This window comes from Tachypleus tridentatus, chromosome 8, assembly GCF_004210375.1.
Source record: "Tachypleus tridentatus isolate NWPU-2018 chromosome 8, ASM421037v1, whole genome shotgun sequence".
In the NCBI taxonomy this organism is placed as follows: domain Eukaryota; kingdom Metazoa; phylum Arthropoda; class Merostomata; order Xiphosura; family Limulidae; genus Tachypleus; species Tachypleus tridentatus.
The window spans coordinates 71,583,240-71,603,821 of NC_134832.1; the positions used below are offsets into that span (position 1 = coordinate 71,583,240).

At 32.6% G+C, this 20,582-nt stretch overlaps 1 protein-coding gene across 2 annotated transcripts in view; it reads right to left on the reverse strand.

Annotated features, from left to right (window-relative positions):
- Positions 1 to 281: 281 nt before the first annotated feature.
- Positions 282 to 20,582, reverse strand: part of LOC143222636 (uncharacterized) — a 177,772-nt gene continuing 157,471 nt past the window's right edge. For both annotated transcript variants that reach the window (XM_076449379.1, XM_076449380.1), the window contains exons 2-3: positions 15,440 to 15,604; positions 282 to 2,919 (exon numbers count right to left, since the gene is read on the reverse strand). In XM_076449379.1, coding sequence (XP_076305494.1) covers positions 2,663 to 2,919; positions 15,440 to 15,604 — 422 coding nt within the window. In that variant the 3' untranslated portion in view covers positions 282 to 2,662. The remainder of the gene's footprint in view (positions 2,920 to 15,439; positions 15,605 to 20,582) is intronic.

Consider the following 20,582-nt stretch of genomic DNA (forward strand, 5'->3'; position numbering starts at 1 on the left):
TGATGAACGACTACTGGATTCTGCCAGTGAATAAACGAACGCTAATGCTACAACACTAGTAGTGTTGAAAATCGCTGCCTGAACGAATGCGATATTCCCTACTTTTTCCACGTCATCCTCCGTTCCCGGGAAGAATTCCACTTTAAAATATTAAGAAAACTGAGTCTTAATAATAAAATTAGCGTGTTATAACTACAAACTGTGAAAATGTACATAACCTAAGATAACATGAACTTCCGATCGTTATAATACAAACCTGCAATAAATAATTTAAAATGATATTTATATAAAACATCTTTATTTACAATTAAAAGGAATACAACGTTAAAATCGTTACACATTAAATAATTAAAATCATATAGAACACCGAACCATATTTAGCATTTTTAAGGGCAAGTGCTTGTTTTAATAATAATTTATTGTGGCGCAGCGGCATGTTTGCGAATTTACAACGCTAAAAACCGGGTTTTGATATCCTTGGTGGGCAGATTACACAGTCCTTTCTGCAGCTTTGTGCTTAGTATCAAACAGTAACATTATTGTTTAATGATTTTAGCCTTTTGTTCCTTTTACTTTTAAATGCAAACCTACAAATCTTGAAGGTTCACAATTTCTGAGAGTAAGATTTACTTTAAATAAGAGTATAAACAATACCATTTACTTAAAATGTTCAACATTTTACTTTTTTTAAAATATAGTTTAAATCTAAATTATTCTTAAATACTGAAAGTAAATATATTTAACAAAATATTCCAGAGAATTAGATCACATCAACATAATTAAAAGTCGTGCAAACAGTAGAAAAAAAAAATTCACATATGTTTTGCTATAATGCTACATGGAAATATACTTTCTACTATTTACATTTACTCTCTATATACTTTACAGTAAATATACAAATAGTTATATTGTATATAGATAAAAACCTCTCTGTCCATAAAAACTACAAATGTCTCTACGTACGTCAGCAATACTAAAGATATATTTATTTACTTCTCTGGCTAAGCTCTAAACTTCTAGATTATTAAGACTAGATATAAACAAAGCTCTGTTTCACATAACTTGGGCGTAAAATGAGATAGAAATGTTCAATGAATTCGTAGGTATGAGTAATCTCATACGTTCAACTTAAACCGCTTGTAGCTTTATTCATTACATTATTATGGCACAGTTGAGAGTGACACATTTTACATATATCTTTTCAACCAGTTGTGTGTTCCAATTACAAAATTCTATAAATACTCTTTTTAAAATTAATTATGACATATTTTTATTACTAAATATGAAATGTCATATTACGTATACTCCAGTTGAAAGAATTTTGCATCCAAGCCCAATTTAGTTGGTAATACTTAAATCAATTCATTATCACAACATAGTCGTCAATTTCGTATGATATCATACACTCATTGGCAGAATAGTTATGGAGTTAATCATTATATATAATCATTTTATGATGAGCTAATGTGTGTCTATACAGTTCTTTAATTTCAAACAAAAATAAAGTTGATTTGTCTTAAATTAGAAGTTGGAAATTTAAAAGTGAATGTATAGAAAACTACGATAAGATTAACAGGAAACAAACCATCGGTTTGCACTACATCTTAGTGTTCATTCGTGCACGACTTGGATAAGCGATTGGATGTGTTTCATCAAGCCTCGTTTAAATATACTCGTTTTATTTGAATATATCAGCTTTCTCACTACATTTCTAACTACCATTAAAATTTCGTAAAAGTATAACTTTTTCATATAAAATAAAATAAATAACAACTTCAACATATGGTTTGCCTTATACTTAAATTTGCAACATGCATTTACAGAAGGAACACCATCTATATATACTGTCGCTTATACATGGTTGAGAAAAATCTTAACATTTCACAAATGAACCGAATACCTTGTTTTTTTCTCAGCTAAAGAGTAGTTAGTTACAAATTAAATATTCAGTTTTAAACACACACACACACATTTATATATTTCAGTTTCAAAATATGGCAAAAACATACATGAAATAATGGCTTTATTTCATCTGCAGCAGCTTCCTTAATTAATAAAACCACGCCTCCCGTCAATCTGGTTTTACAATACACATGTAACTGATGAAACCACGCCTTCAGCTGGTTTTAAAATAAAGATTAGGAGATGCATATATACCTGTTATCATGAATAATATTATCTATTAGATGCATTTTAGTGTAAAAGGAACTTTCAGAGGGCAATTCTTAATTAAATTTTATTTTCGGTTTAATTATATAAACACGACATTCATCTATGGAATGGAATTGGGTGTTAGAAAACAGCTGACACATGGCAACAATAAAGGATAAAACATGTTAAAATAAAAAATATGCACAGTACTTATAGAATTCCCAAAGTTAAAGTACAAGTTTTACAAATGGGACACACACAACTGCTACTTAAATAACGTTTATATACGGTTCTCTTTTTACACTTTCTATTAGTGACGAAACAAAGTATATGTTAACAGGATATCCACAAAATGATCTTTGAAGGGTTTTTTTCCTGCCCAAGTACTAAAAATACTGCTAGCTATAAACAATTTGTATATAATAATACAACTGTTTCATTATACATAACTTTCCTCAATACAACCCACTGGAAAGAGAAAAACAAGAAATAAAATGGAAGAAAATCAGCTTCACAACAGTCGTTCCAACTCCTCCGATTTTTTACCTTCTTCTTCATCACTGTCGTCGTCACTTCCACTCTCATTGGTGTTGGCTTCGTCTTCAGACCAATGATCGAGCGCCTCCTTATGGTATTCTAGCGCCATCAGGTTGGGAAAAATAGAATCACAGATGGAGCATCCAAAATGCCGTTTCTTCTGTTGGTGCTGAGCTAGCTGGCGAGTTGAGTGGAATGAACGATCACACACATTACAAGTTAGAGCTTCATCTAAAAAAAAAAGTAAAAATTATTAAACAAATATGCAGATGTTGAGTTTTATAAAATAAGCCAATTTAATGCAAATTCGACAAATTCTACAGAAGTGTTTTATTTTCTTTCTTTACATCTTGTTCTAAATTTATGACTGTATGCAATGAAATTTAAAAGTGAGTAACGCTGCAGAGGTCTTAAACTGGTCACTCATTTCAAAAACCCAGGTTCAATGATTCTAAACGATATTGTTTAATGTTTAAAACAGCTACCGCAGCAGATAATAGTGAATACAAAAATATATTTGTGATATAGAAAAACCAAAATATTGAAGACCTAATTTCCTCTAAGAATCAAGCTGAGAATTTCATTTAGCACAGAGCTTCTAGTTAATATTTTAAAAAATTACCTTTACATAAAGATTAGTTATTTATAGTTATTTATTAAAATAATTGAAATCGACGAGTGTTATATAAAAGCGTTCCTGTAATAGCGTTACTGAAACAGAAGTAACTCAGAAGATTAAATTTCATTTAAAAAGCTGCCAGTGTTGATGGTAGATAATAGAAGAATACTTGAATATTTTTTTAACATTGAGGTAATGGTGTTCAAGGTAACGTAAAAAATATTGACTAGACGAACTAGAAAAAAATAAACAAACTAGGGTACGAAGTTAACAAAAAAAATCGAATCACGTGTTTATCACGATAAACAACTTCCCAAATTTGTTCTAGCTCTGAATTTAAATACACTGCATATCATATGAATATTAATAAATACAGCACAATCAAGTGACCGCTATGACATAATGTTTGACAAAAGAAAATATAGAAGCCTGAAGTCCTTAAAATGCGTTGCAAACCGTTGAATGCAGTGAATATAATCCGTGCCAATGAGATGTTAGTCTAATGTAAAGTAAAAAAACCCACAAAAAACTGATTAAGTATTAGTAGTGTTGAAGAGGTATTTATTCGTTATTAAGTACAAAACTACACATTGGGTTAATACGTGCTAAGACCTCAAACGTGCAGTTGAGCTACTGATTATACATAAGATTACTATACGAATTGACAATTCGTTTTATTCTTTCTCCACTCCTTGATATTTTAGTGAGTCTAATTCATATACAAAGATTCATAAACGATAATCTATGCTGAACATTACTTCTTATACAAAAATAGTCTACTTAAAATAATATAACAAATTTCTGATATAATTCTGACGCTCTCTAAACTATGTTTATCGACCAACGTATTTGTACATTAATTTTTAATGAAATCTGTTTTCTATTGACTTCTACTCTCTATTCTGCTTTCTATTCGAGTTTAAATTGTTAAAAGTTTAATAACGATTATAGTTGCTGTTCACATAACAAACTGATATTTTTCATAAAACTGACAGAACTCTGACTTTCACGACTCTGATTCTGATATTACTGATTTCTCAGTAACTAATTACGGTCTTCTAAATCGATGCTATACGATTTTCAATAAACTATGTTTGCAGAGTTAGATTTCTTAAAGGAAAACCTCAAAATAATGTTACTTGTTTTATAAAAAAATACACTAGGTACTTAGAGAGAGTACATAAAGAGATGGATATTCAAAATGAATACTTTTAACGAAAGGGCAAACGATTTCTTCGAAAAATTAAACATGGTTGTCAATTTATTCATTGATTTCTTTCTCAAACACAACGACGACGAAAACGTTCGAAGCGACAGCGTACAACGTGTCATACAAAAGCAGGTCTGAGAAACCACCATATGGATATGACCGAATGCATCACCAGTTGGAAGCTCAAGCAGTAGCAAAACCGAAAATTGTTGAGTAGGTGTTTTTAGATCAATAGGATCTAAATTTAAGTGCATGGGTTCGTAATGATGTATAGTCTAACCGTATTGGCTACAGGTAATAAACAAATAAAACATGAATCGACAAGTGGAGAGATTTTACTACGATAATAAAACAAACAGTAAAATGACATTAATTTGAATTAAACGGATTAATATTTTAAAATATTCCTTATCTCTACAGCTGCTGATTTAAAAGTGTAATAATTGAAATATTACGCTTTCCGACTTTATAAAAGCACCTTATATAGAAAATTTCATGAGATTTTTGGAGATTTTATTTAAATATGTATAAGGCGAATGATGTTGCCATCGTTTAAAACAGTTAATTGTGTTATGTAATGAGACCATTTTGGGGCTTACTCTTCTGTTAAACATACCACATATCAGTCTGGACTATGTAACAAATATCGAATCGACAAATAAGAAATATCTGTGTTAAAGACACAGAACAACTCAGACTGAGCTTATGAACAGTCCAGTTTGTTTGTTTTGAAGTTCGTGCTAAGCTATATGAGGGCTATATGCGCCAGGCGTTTTCAATCTAGCAGTGTAAAACTATAGGGAAGGCAGCTAATCGTCACCACCCATCGCCAATTCTTGGGATAGTGTTTACAAACGAATAGTAGGATTGACCGTATTGCTATAACGCCTACACAGATGAAAAGGCGAGCATGTTTGGTAGTACAGGGATTTGAACCCACAACCCTCAGGTTCCGAGTCCAACGGCATAACCACCTGGCCTTGTCGGACCGAAAAATCTAATTATTCATCATGAAGAACCTTCATAATAAATTATCTTTATTTATAAACATATGCAACGGAAAACCCGACAGTAACAAAGCGGTATGTCTGCGGACTTACATTCGCAAGAAACCGTGTTTCGTGGGTGGGCATAGCACAGATAATCCATTGTGTAACTTTGTGCTTAACTTCAAATAAACAAATGTAACAGAACAACTTCAGCACTAAGTAAATGCATACAACATTTTAATTTTAGTTCTCTTAGTTTCAATATAAGAATATTAATGTATACGTAAGTACAGCTTAGATACAGTTTCAAGCAAACGTTAACTGATCTCCTGAATAGCTGTTAGTTTTCCGCCGTGTTTTCTGTAACACTATTAATCCATTTATTTATGCATGTTGAATTCTCTATAGCTGGATGAATAGAGTTTTCTTTTTTCTTTTCTTAACGAGTGTTGGGATATTGCAGAGACTTTGGGAATACCAAGTACTAAATCTTCTGGGGTCTCTCAACCTCACGAGAAATTGACATAATATCGAGTTTTACTGATTTTTAGGAACGTAATAACTGGGCAGTGATAGACGCTCACCTTCTTATGAGGTTTTCTGGCAAGTCAGCTAAACATTTCAAGATAAATGTTCATATTCTAAGCACTTAATCGAGCGACATTAGAACACTTCTAAATACTGTTCATTATGTCCTGAACATGGCTGACACGATATTGATGTTGAGGCCTCGCGTAAAGTTGCGTGTCGTTAATCTTACGAGGAACAAATATAGCTTTATTGAAGTTTCCACGCCCAGACACGCAGTAATTAAATCTTTTTCTACAACTTTATACAACAGAGGAAATGGAATTGGTGAACCTTTTAACAATGTGTTTTATGAAACAGCTTCACTTTCGCACCAAAGTCTTTTACCTATGAAGAATGCCAAAACGTTTATATTCTAGCATCTTGTCTGTATCATATTTTTCCCATTGTGTAGCTTTCCAGAAACAGGTTTAAATTTGCCATTACAAGTTTTTTAATCAATACAAATAAGAAATAAATTGTATTTACAACAACGAAAAATTTATTCTACGAGTTTTTAAAATAAGATTTCAATAATGTTACTAAGTTACGTAAAGCTTTTTAAGACAAAAGAACACCTTTTTAAAATGCTATAAGGTGATTAAAATATATCGCCAGAAAACTGTTGGAAAAAATGAGCAGTTCCTTTGACTTAAGAGCATATCTGAAATGTTTCAAGGTACAATACTCTAATAAAGTCATTAGCTGGTTAGTATAAGATTGACGAATGTTTTTCACTAGGTCTGAGTGAGATAAAAAAAAGCAGGTAGTATGGTTGGGAAAAACTCATAAAAACATGTAGCAGATGGTGAGGATATACATTCGTTGCAGAAGAACATGGAAAGATGTTGGTGTGAAAGTAACACTAAGGAGACGAACAAAGAAATAAAGTGAAACACCAACCTGAAGATGATCTAAGGAAGTCGAAACGTTGTTCTCTACTTTACTGTAATAAAACATTCAATACCCATACCACCCGTCTTGAGATACATTTTTACTTCATATGGGTTTCTCGTCATCACGAAACACCATATATTTTTCTATTGTTGATGAAGCATTTACTTTTATTAAGTAAATAAATCGTTTAATGGCTTTTACTTTCAGACAGGATGCTTTGTTCGTGTTGGAATTTCGCACAAAGCTACTCGAGGGCTATCTGTGTTAGCCGTCCCTAATTTAGGAGTGTAAGACTAGAGGGAAGGCAGCTAGTCATCACCACCCACCGCCAACTCTTGGGCTACTCTTGTACCAACGAATAGTGCGATTGACCGTAACATTATAACGCCCCCACGGCTGGGAGGGCGAGCATGTTTAGCGCGACACGGGTGCGAACCCGAGACCCTCGGATTACGAGTCGCACGCCTTACGCGCTCGGCCATGCCAGACCTCAGACAGGAAGCATATACAACTATAACATGCAATCCTATAGCAGTGATCTTTGTGTAACTTGACCAAGAAGTCGAAGAAGTTGATTTTGAATCGAATATTATATTAATATAAAGGTAACTGTGCTAATAAATACACATTTACACTAAAGATATCCATGTTTTCGATATTTGAAAAAATATCAATCAACTTAACATTTATCAGTTAGTTAACACTGCGGGTGTAATATTTTATCACTTTCTTAACCTGGAAATAGACATCATAATCTAGTGACCTGGCCACAACTATTGGTCGATTGACGACAATAATACTTGACTTAATAGCCTGTGTGATTTCGATATCTGAACTCTAGTCTGTTGGTGATCCGTAAAGAAGCGTTTCACCGAAACAAAGAAAAGTTGAATGAACGTAGCCTTTCTCTGATATTTTATCAGAGATACGATTTTCATTATGTCTGATACGGAAAATATACATGTCTAAATCTAAGGGATAAAACACGTTGGATCTTGTACTACTTAGGGAAAAGTTATAGCGAACAAATCAGAGTATATTACTAGCTGATGAGAAGTGAAACACAACAAGCTACACTGGGTCTCGTATTAGCTGGTGACAAGTAGAGGATACTAAAGCCAATTTGGGTCTTTTATTAACTGGTTCTAAGCAACGCATACACCAAGCTTATCTCGAGGAAAACATTTTCGTCAAAAATATTATACTCTGGATGGTAAAGATGAATACTACAAATGCGTCCTTTTAAAGTTAAGAATTAAACCTTCTCTCACATGCGCGGATTATTTGCACTCAAGCTTTTTGAAGTCACAAACCAGCAACTAATAGATATAAGATACTAAAGCACCCGCAGGTGCATGTTTAAAGTTATTACAGGTTACAAAAACTTTAAATACATAACTACACACATTATTCAGTTCGTGTCCTATACACAGAGATGACTTTTCGATGAAATATTGAGTTTGTAAGGTCGAAAATTATCAAAGCACAAAGATATATCGATAGTTCAGAACATTATCTGATATCGATAGTTCAGAACATTATCTGTCAAATCTTTGTTAATTATTAATTTTATGTCTAAGAATATCCAATACAATTAGTTATTTTCACTTTTTCCAACGAATATTTTTTGTACCTCTTGATTTTCAAAAGAAATGCTAGTGTATTTATTCCAAACCAAGCTAGGCAAGCAAAGATTCGGTAACGATAAACACATCAAATAAAATGAATACGAACCATGAATGAGCATAATTAACTTGTATATGATTGTTTTGAGAAAGTATGACCTGAGAGTATTTTAATTCATACCATTGAAACAAAGTTCTAAACGCTTGAATTCTTATTTTGTAATTTGTGCGTGAGTTGGTAAAATCAAACACTTAACTTTTTCCCGATGAAATAAAATCTCATTAATGTTTTTTAAAAATTATTCTTAACGAATTGTTTACTATTTCATTTTCTAATCGATTGTTTTGCTTCAAAGAATAGCCAAATGGCTGTTAATAATGGTTGGATGTCTAAAACTAAAGATCGAAAATATTTTTCAAGACAGGTTATTAATCATATATTTCAGGTGGCGCTTTCTCTCATACCATACTTTCCTTTTTCTTTTACGTCATTAAACTTTTCGAAAGGAGATACGAAAAGATTATATTTTAAGTAAGTTATACGTGAGCAGAGTGGCGCAAATTGCTGCCTAGCGTGCATCATTAATAATTCGATTTATAGTACAAGTAACAGAAAAAGCTCATCAACACGAAAAATCAGACAAATCTTGTCTGCCACTTGGCCAGTCTTATCGTATCAGAAGATCTGGAAGGAACATCGTTGTAATTGTATATATTTTATCAAAAACTATCTTTAAAATTTTTTCACAACAAATCATTCATATTATATACGCAAAAACGGCTCGTTTGGGTTGAGAAAATATTTTACGTAGAAGAGCGAACAACGTTTCGACCTTCTTCGGTCATCGTCAGGTTCACAAAGAAAGAGGTAACTGACCGGAAGCTGACCACATGTTTGAAAGGAGTTGTGTAACTAAGTGTCGGAATGTAGAGAGCGTTGTTAGATGTTTGAATATATAATTTTATTTTATTATATTTAATGTATGTATAAAGGCGTTCCTTTATATTGGTTTATTTTGGGTTTAAGTTGTTGTATAAGTAAGGCTTCTTTAATTTTGCGTTTGTTTATGTTTGTTTCTTTATTTAGTATTTGAGTGTTTTCTATGGTTATGTTGTTTATTTGACTTGCAGCGGTCGAAAACGTGTGAAGGTGACTTTTTATGTTCTTTGAATCTGGTTTCCATTTTTCTACTTGTTTCTCCAATATAGAAGTCGTGGCAGTTATCACAATGTATTTTATAAATAATGTTGGTGTGGTGTTTGCCAGTGTAGTTTTTACATAGTATAGATCTCAGTTTTGTGCCTGGTTTTTGAATAAATTTGGTATTAACTGGAATGTCATATTTTGTTACTAGTTTTTACCAAATGTTAGTTATTTGTCTGCTGATGTCGGGAATATATGGTATGCAGCAGTATATGGTTTCGTGATTTTTTGATTCGTGAGATATATTCACTTTTGTTGGTTGATTTTGCTTTCTGTCAAGGTGTGTGCGTATATTGTTTTCTACGGTTTGTGGAGGAAACTTATTGATGTTGATGAAGTATTGTTTTATTTTGTCTAAATCATCGTTAATTTTATCTGATGAGCATAGTTTTATGGCTGTGTTTATTTAGTTTCTTAGTATGTTGAGTTTTTGTTTTGTTTCATGTGCTGAGTACCAAGGAATGTATAGTCCAGTATGGGTTATTTTTTCGGTGGATTTCTGTTTTGAATTGTGTGTCGGTTCTTGTAATTTTGAGGTTAAGAAATGATATTTGATTGCTTTCTTCCTGTTCACATGTGAAGTTAATGTTATGAAGAAAATATTAAGTGTGTGTACTGTACATATAAATCCCGTAATCGTGTCTTCTAAATATCTGTACCAGTATAGTGGTGGATGTAACGTTGTGTTAATTGCTTGTGTTTCAACTTGTGTCATAAAAATATTGGCTAGAACTAATGACACTGGGTTGCCCATGCTTAGGCCATTTGTTTGTATATAGTTGTGGTTGTTGAACATGAAGTTTGTCTTTATCGTGGTGAATTCTATGAGGGTTGCTAATTGGTTGCTGGGAATGTCTATAGTTGGGTTAGGGTCTCGGATATAGAGTTCTAAGGCTATCTTGCAGGCTTCAGTGGTTGGAACTTTTGTAAATAGGGATATAACATCGAAACTGGCCATTAAGGCTTTATGATTAAGTTGATTTAGATTAGACTTGAAATTAAAAGAGTCTTTGATGAATGAGCTGGCTGAAGTTACATATTTGGAGAATGTCCATGCTATGTATTTACCAAGATTGTAATTAAACGATTCATATGTGGACATTATTGGTCGTAATGGGCAATCTGGTTTATGAGGTTTGGGGATGCCGTATATTTGTGGTGTGCGTGAGTCGGTTTTACGTAGGTAAGAATAAAGTGTTTGTGAAATTGTGTTTGCTTTTTCCATTTTTAGTAGTATTTTGTTTAGTTGCGTTTCGTGTGTCTTTGTTGGATTTGTGTGTATTGGTTTAAATTTGTTCGTGTCTGATAAGATATTCTTCATTGTTTGGAAACAAACATAAACAAACGCAAAATTAAAGAAGCCTTACTTATACAACTTAAACCCAAAATAAACCAATATAAAGGAACGCCTTAATACCTATATTAAATATAATAAAATAAAATTATGTATTCAAACATCTAACAACGCTCTCTAAATTCCGACACTCAGTTACACAACCCCTTCCAAACATGTGGTCAGCTTCCGGTCAGTTAGCTCTTTCTTTGTTTGTGAACCTGACGATGACCGAAGAAGGTCGAAACGTTGTTCGCTCTTCTATGTAAAATATTTTCTCAACCCAAACGAGCCGATTTTGCATATATATTTCTCTACAAGTGAGTTTTTTCGACATCACAAATCATTCATATTAATAATTGAAAAAAAAATGTCCATCCATCTTTTGTGAATTTTGATAAACATTAGACACGATATATGGTATTTTATCATTAAACATCACCACTTTTTAGAGTTACTTTTGAAATTGAACATCAATAACGTTTCTTACTTTGTGAATTAAGTAAATAAACATATAATATATTACACAGAAAGTATAAAAGTACTAACTCTAGTTACAATAATTCTGTTTTTTCTCAAGTAGTTTACAGACAGAACATATAAAAACTGGAAGAAATATAAGAAAGCAACGTCTCTATAATAAGCTTAGAACTTAGATTCAAGGACGTGGTTCATTTTTACCTTTATAAGACAGCTTTTAAGGTATAATGAGTTGCAATGGTTACATAAATGTAATTTGAATCGTCTACTATGCCTAATAGTTCTTATTTTTATTTCCGTGTGAAATATGATATAGTGATCTGGTAATGGGAAGGGTGGGCTGAACCTCCAATAGTTCCACAACCCTAGTATGTGTTTAACTACAGTTTTCAAACTCTAAATTCAGGCGAATGCTATTGGAGCACGTGTTTTAGTTAAGTGGTTACTGCATTTAACTGTTAATTTTGAAGCGTTATTGCAGATTGTGCTTGTTTTTGGTTTTTATTACAAAAATCTTGATATATTATCATTATAATAGGTATTTTTACTAACATTTTAATGGCCCTTAAGTCTTGAATCTATGGTATATTAAAGTAAATAGGAAAAAGAAATATGCTTTTAACGGAAAGTAAGGATCGTTGGTTATTCGTATGATTGCTATAAGAAATATCCAACACAAAATAAATGTTTGCTAAAAAAAGTACATAAACACAAATTAATACTAGTTGGATAGGTTTTAAAACGATTTTCAATCCCCACTTTGGTTAGTATTCTAAACCGTATAGCTACTTTGCTTGACAAATTTAGATTGCAAATTTAAATACGTGCATGATATAGTTACAATGATAAAAAATGAGTATATTTATTTATCGGTAAACTAAAAGCGGATAACCACAGACCAGTAAAGTAAGTTGAAATCCTGTAGCGATAGTGCGAACCGTCTCGGGGCAGCCCCGCTGACGTGATCTGGTAAGTGGATAAAAGACGAAAAACATGCTGTTTTAGAAATTTTTTAATTGTTATATTCGAAATGTTAACCAGTTTTTAAGCGCATAATATATCGTAACCAATACATTGAATGGTCGGGCTTGGGAACTTAACAGGCTAATACTTAATAACAAGAGCTTATTATACAGATATTACTATTATGTGCTTATTTTTTAAGCGCAAGGCTAAACAATGAGCTACGTAAGCTATACCTACCACAAAGATCGAATCTCGAATTTTAGCGTAATAACTACTTCAGCTTACCACGTGTGGTGGTATACATTATTATGATAAGTATTTTAAAAACATTTTAAATAACTAAGCATCAGTTCTAGAATATAGTATTATGTCAAGTGATTTGCTAGAATATCTACCAGTGATTTAACACTGCTTCTTAGTTTCAGCTCTAAAGTATATTGTTTCAGTATGTGTTTTGCCATAGTTAAGTCTCAGCTACGGTGTATACACTTGCTGACTGTTTTATTAGGGCTTGGTGTGCTCTTTCAGACTTGGACCTGACCTGCAAATTGGTCCAAATGCAAAGTACATCGATCGCATAGTGTGTTGGGTAATATTTGCAGCATAATAAGTGATTTAGAAAACCATATTTGAAGTGAATAAAATAGATATGTGGTAAGGCAAAGATACTGCAGCATTAAAAAGAGGCATAATAATGGGTACATGTCTAAATGTTGCTACAGTGGTCAAGATAGTTTTGATGGTAGACTGCTCCGAGACATCAGTCATTCGAGTTTATCAGCAACGGCAAAAGGTGAATATAGTATCTGTCTGCTGCTAAGAGGATTTGTTATCGCAAATATGTAGTAAAATAGAAAGGGAAAATATGGATAGACAGAATGATAGAATACACCCGTAGTCAAACAACAGAACAACTGGCAAATATTCAATGTAAAGTAATCCACGTCTATCTTAAGCTATGCCTTCAAAAAACCTTTCAACAATTGAATTATGGGAGAAGGAGACCATTACATAAATCAGTTGTCTCAGCTGCCAGCAATAAAACACGCCTCGAGTGGTGTGAAGATGGCAGACATTGGATGTCATCCGACCAATCAGGCTTTACTTTTTAAGTACAGATGCGAGAAGAGGGATTTCAAGAAATCCACACAAATTACTTGACTCCTCTCGTATGTTATCGACTGTCCAAGCCTGTGGTGGTAGAGTCATAATTTGGAACATCTTTTCCTCACATACCCTGGGCCCTATAAAAGCCACACCTTACCTCAGCATCATTTCTGTCAAGTGTATCAAGCCATGCTTCAAGTGTATCCTGATGAAGGCGGCTGCTTCCAGTACGAAAATATTTCCACAAACTAAGTCAAAACTGTGTGCATTGTCCGAGGAAGATGGAGGAAAGTTCAGGAAACTATATTCTTCCCATATCGAAGCAAATAAACATATGTGGGGAAAAGACGAAAGATGCATTTGTCTTCATGTTCTTGTGCCTATTTCGCTACTTAATAAGGCAACACCTTCCAGCATCTTTTGAACCGTATGACACGTTGTGTTATGACTGCTTTTTTCGGAAAAAGCTGGACCAACCTCTTATTGGGTATATTTCTTAATAAAATGGCCAACCAATGTCCACTGTATTATTATAGCAGATGCTTTTACTGCAATTTTTACTATTTTCACTTTCAATGCTAGATTTTTTTATTGTTATAGATATTTTAACTATATTTTTGCCACCTTTAAGCTCTTAAGACAAAAAATACGTCAATGTAATTTTTCGCCCTTTAACTTTGAATTCTAGCATTAAACACTCAACCCTGGAGTACATTGTTCTAGTAAGTGCTTTACCACAGTTTTTATCATCACTAAACCCTCAACTCTGGAGTATTTCATTACTAATGTTATTAATAGGAGCTTTATTAACAGTTTTTTTCCTTTAAAATGTCAGTTCTGGTTTATATTACTAAGTCAGTAACTACAGCTTTTATAGGTTTAATTGTGAACTTCGGTGTATATTAATATAGTTATTGATATACTACAATTTTTTGCTACCTGTAAATCTCAATTCTGTGACTTATCTAACTTTATCGAGTGTGATCTTGTACGTTTTGGACAACATTATAAGTCTCGTCTTTAAATTATATCTTTATAGTACGTATTTTATTAATTTTTCTTGTCTTGAACTATGAATATAGTTTTACAATAACCAATTCATTAATTAACTATAGTAGGTGTTACTTTCATGTCTTAACTGTAAAGTGTATTATTGTAGTTAGTAATACATTACACCTATTGTCATCGTAAACTATCGGTTATGGAGTATATTTTTATTGTAAATACGTAGCTACGGTTTATGCGTGTAAGTTTTGACTCTTATGGTATAAAAGCTTTACTTTTTGTTTATATCTGAATTCCATCTCCGGACTGTTTTATCATAAGTTTTTATACATTTTTACGGCATGGTGTCAACAGTGAAATATTATTATGGTGACTATTTTCATTACTGGCAGGTCTCAACTCTTAAGTATAATAGCAAAGTCAATGTTTTATTAAAACACTGTTGAGTTGAGAGTTACACAATGTAGTAAACTTTTACGGTTAACAAGCTCAAGCTTTGCATTATGATATTATTATACTGAGTATTTTATTATAGTCTATTACTTTCGAGTCTAAACTCCGAAGTCCATTATTATGGTGTTTTACTGGTACGTTTCTAACCTACAAAAAATTCTGTTTTTCCAATAAATAAAGAAAACATTTTAAACACTCAAATTTGGGTAAAAAAAATATGTTAAACTATAAATGAACTTGAAACAGTGGTAAAATCTGTGGGCTAAATTTTTTATTACATTGTCTTTTTATTTTACCGTAATCACTTTCGGTGTCAGCATCTTGATCATAGTCTGAATAATCCGTGCTACTGTAAGAGCTCATGCCGTCAGTTTCCGGTTCACTTGCAGGAAGTGTAGGCGCGTCCTCGCCAGCTGCTTCCGCTTTCAGCTTGTGGTAACCGCGTTTAGTACTTCGGCCACCTAGTGGCGAAAGAGTCAAATTAAAAGAAAAATGTTGAGTTAAGTGAGTTGCTACACTTTTGAATGTTATATTGTTATTCAACCTGCTAAATAAATAAACGTCGCTTTTACACGTACTCTTAAACAATATTAAATATGTTAACAAGACAACAGTAAAATGAAAATAACTTTACAATTATTTTCAGTTGGTTATCCAACAATAGGTGACTCTTAAAATCCTAAACATTATTGATTTATAAACACATTTTGTACAGTTAACAAAAATATATGTATATTAAAGATAAAATAATCCACACATGAATTAGCTGTTAGTCAAATAGTTGTTCTGAAGTTCGCACTCAGTATTCTCATAATCCCCCATCCCCGTCTATATTTTATTTTTCTGGGGAATGCGTAGTGATCCTCTAAAAAGATGTTCAAAACATCAAAGTGGGCTTAAATTAACTCTTATTACGAAATATTACGATGACGTTTTATTCTCGGGCCATATTATATAAATGATACAAGTTTTCCTTGTATTTAAGCGCGTGTCTTTTACAATTGTCTAATGTAAAAAACAACAACAAAAAACGCCGCTAATACGGTTTTTTTAGATAACTTACCTTAATCTATCTTCAAAATATCTGCAACATAAATTATTAGTATTAATTTCTTACGACCTAATTAAAGATAATGCATCAACAAATTCTCAACGTATATTATTAACCCTAAAGGGCTGCAGCTTCGTACGCAGTTCTACGTAGAAGCAGGAATAACGAAACATCTCCTGCGGCGGAAACAAATCTCTTCATGCGGATCAATTCACCATTTATCAGCTAGTGCAAGAGTGCTTATTGATTCAGTCAGCGAGTCCGCCCGTTTGTCGTAGTTCTCACACATGATATATAGATATATCTGTATACAAAACTGTCTATGTCTGTATTTTTGTGTGTATATACACAGCCTTTAGAACAGAGCACTTTCATAGTTTGTACAAACGATGGCATCACTAAATTCAAAATCTTATTTGCAATTCTAATTTAAACTTTATCGTCAAATTTGATAAAATTTACATAAATATCTGATAGTTTACAGTGAACAGTGAGTTTATTAAGTCGACTACTTCATTACAGGTGTTTGTATCCTAGTGTTTTACACCTATTTCCATTTAAAGTCCTTCTCTCGTTAATAATAACGTCAGTATCTAAATTTCTAAAATATCCTTGTTCTCAGCTCACTTTTGTTTGTTCTTTGAAGCTCAAAACTACACAATTCTTTGTATAATTAAGTTTATAATTTAGTTTAAATACAAAATCACTTAGAAAAGCAAAGAAAGAAATCAATCAAAATAACTAAATATAGAGTTAAACTATTCTCTTTATTAATATCACGGCAGTTATATATACTTATGTTATATGTGTGTGTGTAGACATATAATCGGAAATCCATAATACTAGCTTTGGTTAAGTTATAAAAACACAAGATATTGAAGTTTCTTTCAACACAAAAGATAAAATTTTTATTACTAGTTATGGACGGCTAGTTTCAGTAACCATAATCAGGATGAGTAGCGACAATATTAGTGTAGCCTACATTCAGCTACAACCGTGTAAGTTAAGCTAACACTGTAGATATCAGCCTTAAAGGTGACACCGAAACTAATCATCTATAACTAATAATAAAGATTCTATCTTGCATTGTTCCAAAATAGTCGGCTGTAACTACTAAAACTATCGGTTTTTGTGTCTTTACTCTTAAAAGAGTAGAACAATGAATCTGAAAATAAGTTATTCCTACGAGTTTTTGTAAAAGTAATACAGGTGTTGATGTAACATTCAATATACGCTGATTAACAGTTGCTTATTTGAGGTCCCGTAATACAAACGTAATGGTTTTGACTAAACAGAAAGAAAAATATTTTTTTTCAGAAACAATTTACCAATGTGAAGGAAAAACAAACGGATCAGTTACGTAAAGGTGTAACTACAGAAAAGTTGAGTGGCAAGGTTCGAATGTTCACTTAGAAAAAACTGAATATATGACGAAATGTCGTCATAAGGTGCATCTGGATTTATCTTGTATCTTGATAGGCCAATAAAGAATAGAAGTTGCTTTAAGTTTAGTGTGTGTCACATGAAGCTTATTCGGTTTGATGATAAGACATGAAGGTGTGTTGAAAAAAGACCAGGTTTGTGTAAAGAACCTCATGTTGAAAGTTACATATTTATACGAGCAGCTCCTTATTTTAAACTCGGATCCTGTTATAAGTGTGGGTGAAACGTTGAAGAATGAAATCAATTAATTAAAACTGTTGATAGCGATTGTTCCTCTCAGTAGCCGTTTTATTTTGTTTGTTTTTAAGTGCAAAGTTACATACTGGTCAATCTGTTTTACTAAGATTATTTCCCCGAAAGAGATCAAAGGCCGCCCGGAAGGGTCATCTGTTTCAACCACTCGCACCACTATACATACATTAATTTGTCGTCAGTCAGTAGACACTAAAATGATACTTAAGAGACGCTTAACGTTAAAATTTGTACTGTCGTGAGATCCAGAAAATGTGTGCATGCCTTGCATCACGAAAACAGTTATGCTCTCTGTAAGCAAGACGCAGCATGGCATACGAACTTCGAAAGAAACAAATAGAAATATTTGTTCCTCTCGATTCTTCTGGGGAATCTTACGGAAGTACGCCTGGTTTTATTTCATAAATAAATAGTATTTCGAATAAGAATTTGCATATCACCATTCAATTTTGTTGTTGAAATGTGGCACTGAAGTAAACATCTTTTCTGCGACTTGTGAGACATAGATCCGAAATACTTTCATTTATATTTTCACACCTGCAAGTTGAAATTCACAGGAAAGAAGTAAAGAATAAATTGAAAAAAAAAAATTACTGTCTGCAATATTTTTGTTGTTGTTTTCATTAAATTATGAATAGTACACACAGTGGGTTTAATAATCTTTCCACTGTTTTCCCACATGCGCACACGCAAAAATATTTAAAATAATTTGTGGCAATTCGTACTGTTCGAGAGTAGTCATTTTGAGGTATTATTATTATTATTGTGGTAAATATTAGCTCATCATACTCTTAAGGAATAAATTTTAGCTCATCGTATTTTTTGGAAGTATTAATGTTAAAGTATTACTTTTTATTATATATTCATCCTATCGTATTTATCGAGAATGTCTATTTTATTGTTATATTTTGTTCAAGTGAAAGGCTAAGATAAGTAGCAAAAGTCTGGTTGACGTATGAATGAACAAAATGAACCTTAGTTTCTATCAGCTTTACTGTAATAAGTAAGTAAAAATTGAGCAAACTCTAATCCTGTTTATTTGCGAGATCGGGTTATAACATCAAAATCATTTTTTATATTTCAGAAATACCTTTTACTCAACGTGGTAATCATAGAATTTTTTTATTTTGGAATTTCGCACAAAGCTACTCGAGGGCTATCTGTGCTAGCCGTCCCTAATTTAGTAGTGTAAGACTAGAGGGAAGGCAGCTAGTCATCACCACCCACCGCCAACGAATAGTGGGATTGACCGTCACATTATACACCCCCACGGCTGGGAGGGCGAGCATGTTTAGCGCGACGCGGGCGCGAACCAGCGACCCTCAGATTACGAGTCGCACGCCTTACGCGCTTGGCCATGCCAGGCCTGTAATCATAGAAACTAACGCAAATACGAGTTGAAATATTTTGGCATTATATGCGAATTTCTTACTATACATTTGAAATAAATAAGCTATGTTATTTATTTACAAGAGCAACTACATTAAGTAAGAGTTGTTTTAAACAACATTATATCGATAGGTTTATTATATGATAAATTACATAACTTAAACTGAATATTTTACGGATAAATTCATACGGACCGAAACCGAATTTTAAAATACAAAACTAGTAAATATGTGTAATAAATGTACAATAATTTCGAGAAACCACGATGGAGAATCCATTAAAGTTGAGATGAGTTAAAGTGAAATGTTGCACTAGCAAATGTAATTAGGCTTAACTTCATAGACGTAATTCTATTTAAATTTCTTTCCCGTAATAAAGTACTTAGCTTTGAACGTTAGATACCACAGCAAATTTTATACAATTATTATGGACTACTTTAAATACAGATATGAAAACAAATTATAGTATATATTTAGCAATTATATGAAAAAAACGTGTATAATATTTCTTTATGTATCTAAGAGCTGTTCTTATACATAAACTCTTAATATACACGTTCATGAATAACTGAATATAAGCAGATATGACGGCATATGTTAATGCACTTTCTCTGTTAATGAGTTAAATGGTACTTACCTGTTTATACGAAAAAGCCATGATTGAGGCAACACTGCGTTATTAGATAATAATGCAGTGCGTATTGAATAATATATGCAATATATTATTCAACAAAGCTTTATTTTCGAAACTGTATAGACTTTTGATTAAAGACAAGAAGTCTACAAACGTACAGCTAAAATAATACAGAAACAAACACACACACACACGTATATGCATGATGACTATACAATGTGTTGGTAGTTTGTGGCCCAGACGTGCCAAGTTTGCTCCTTCTAAAGTAGAATCAAGGAAATACACAGATACAGCGTCAATAACAGCTGAATGTCATTCTTATAACTTGTATTAGCGTAAGCTATAACCTTAATATACTCTTGTTCACCTTTCTCTGATAAACGATTTTTCGAAATTGGAACAGTATAAAACCGTTTTGGTTTGTTTTACTGTATTTAATTGATTACCTTTCAGTGTACTAATCAAACTGAGCTGAATTTGTTTTTGCTTCTCTTAATGTATATCTGGGTATCTTTTAAAACAAAGTAATGTAATTCTGCTTCTTACTTTTGAACAATGTGTGTGTATGTGTTTATCGCAAAGACACATCGGGCTGTTTACTGTGTACACCGAATGGAATCGAACCTCAGATTGTAGAGTGGTAAATCATTAAAGTTACAGACGTCCCACTG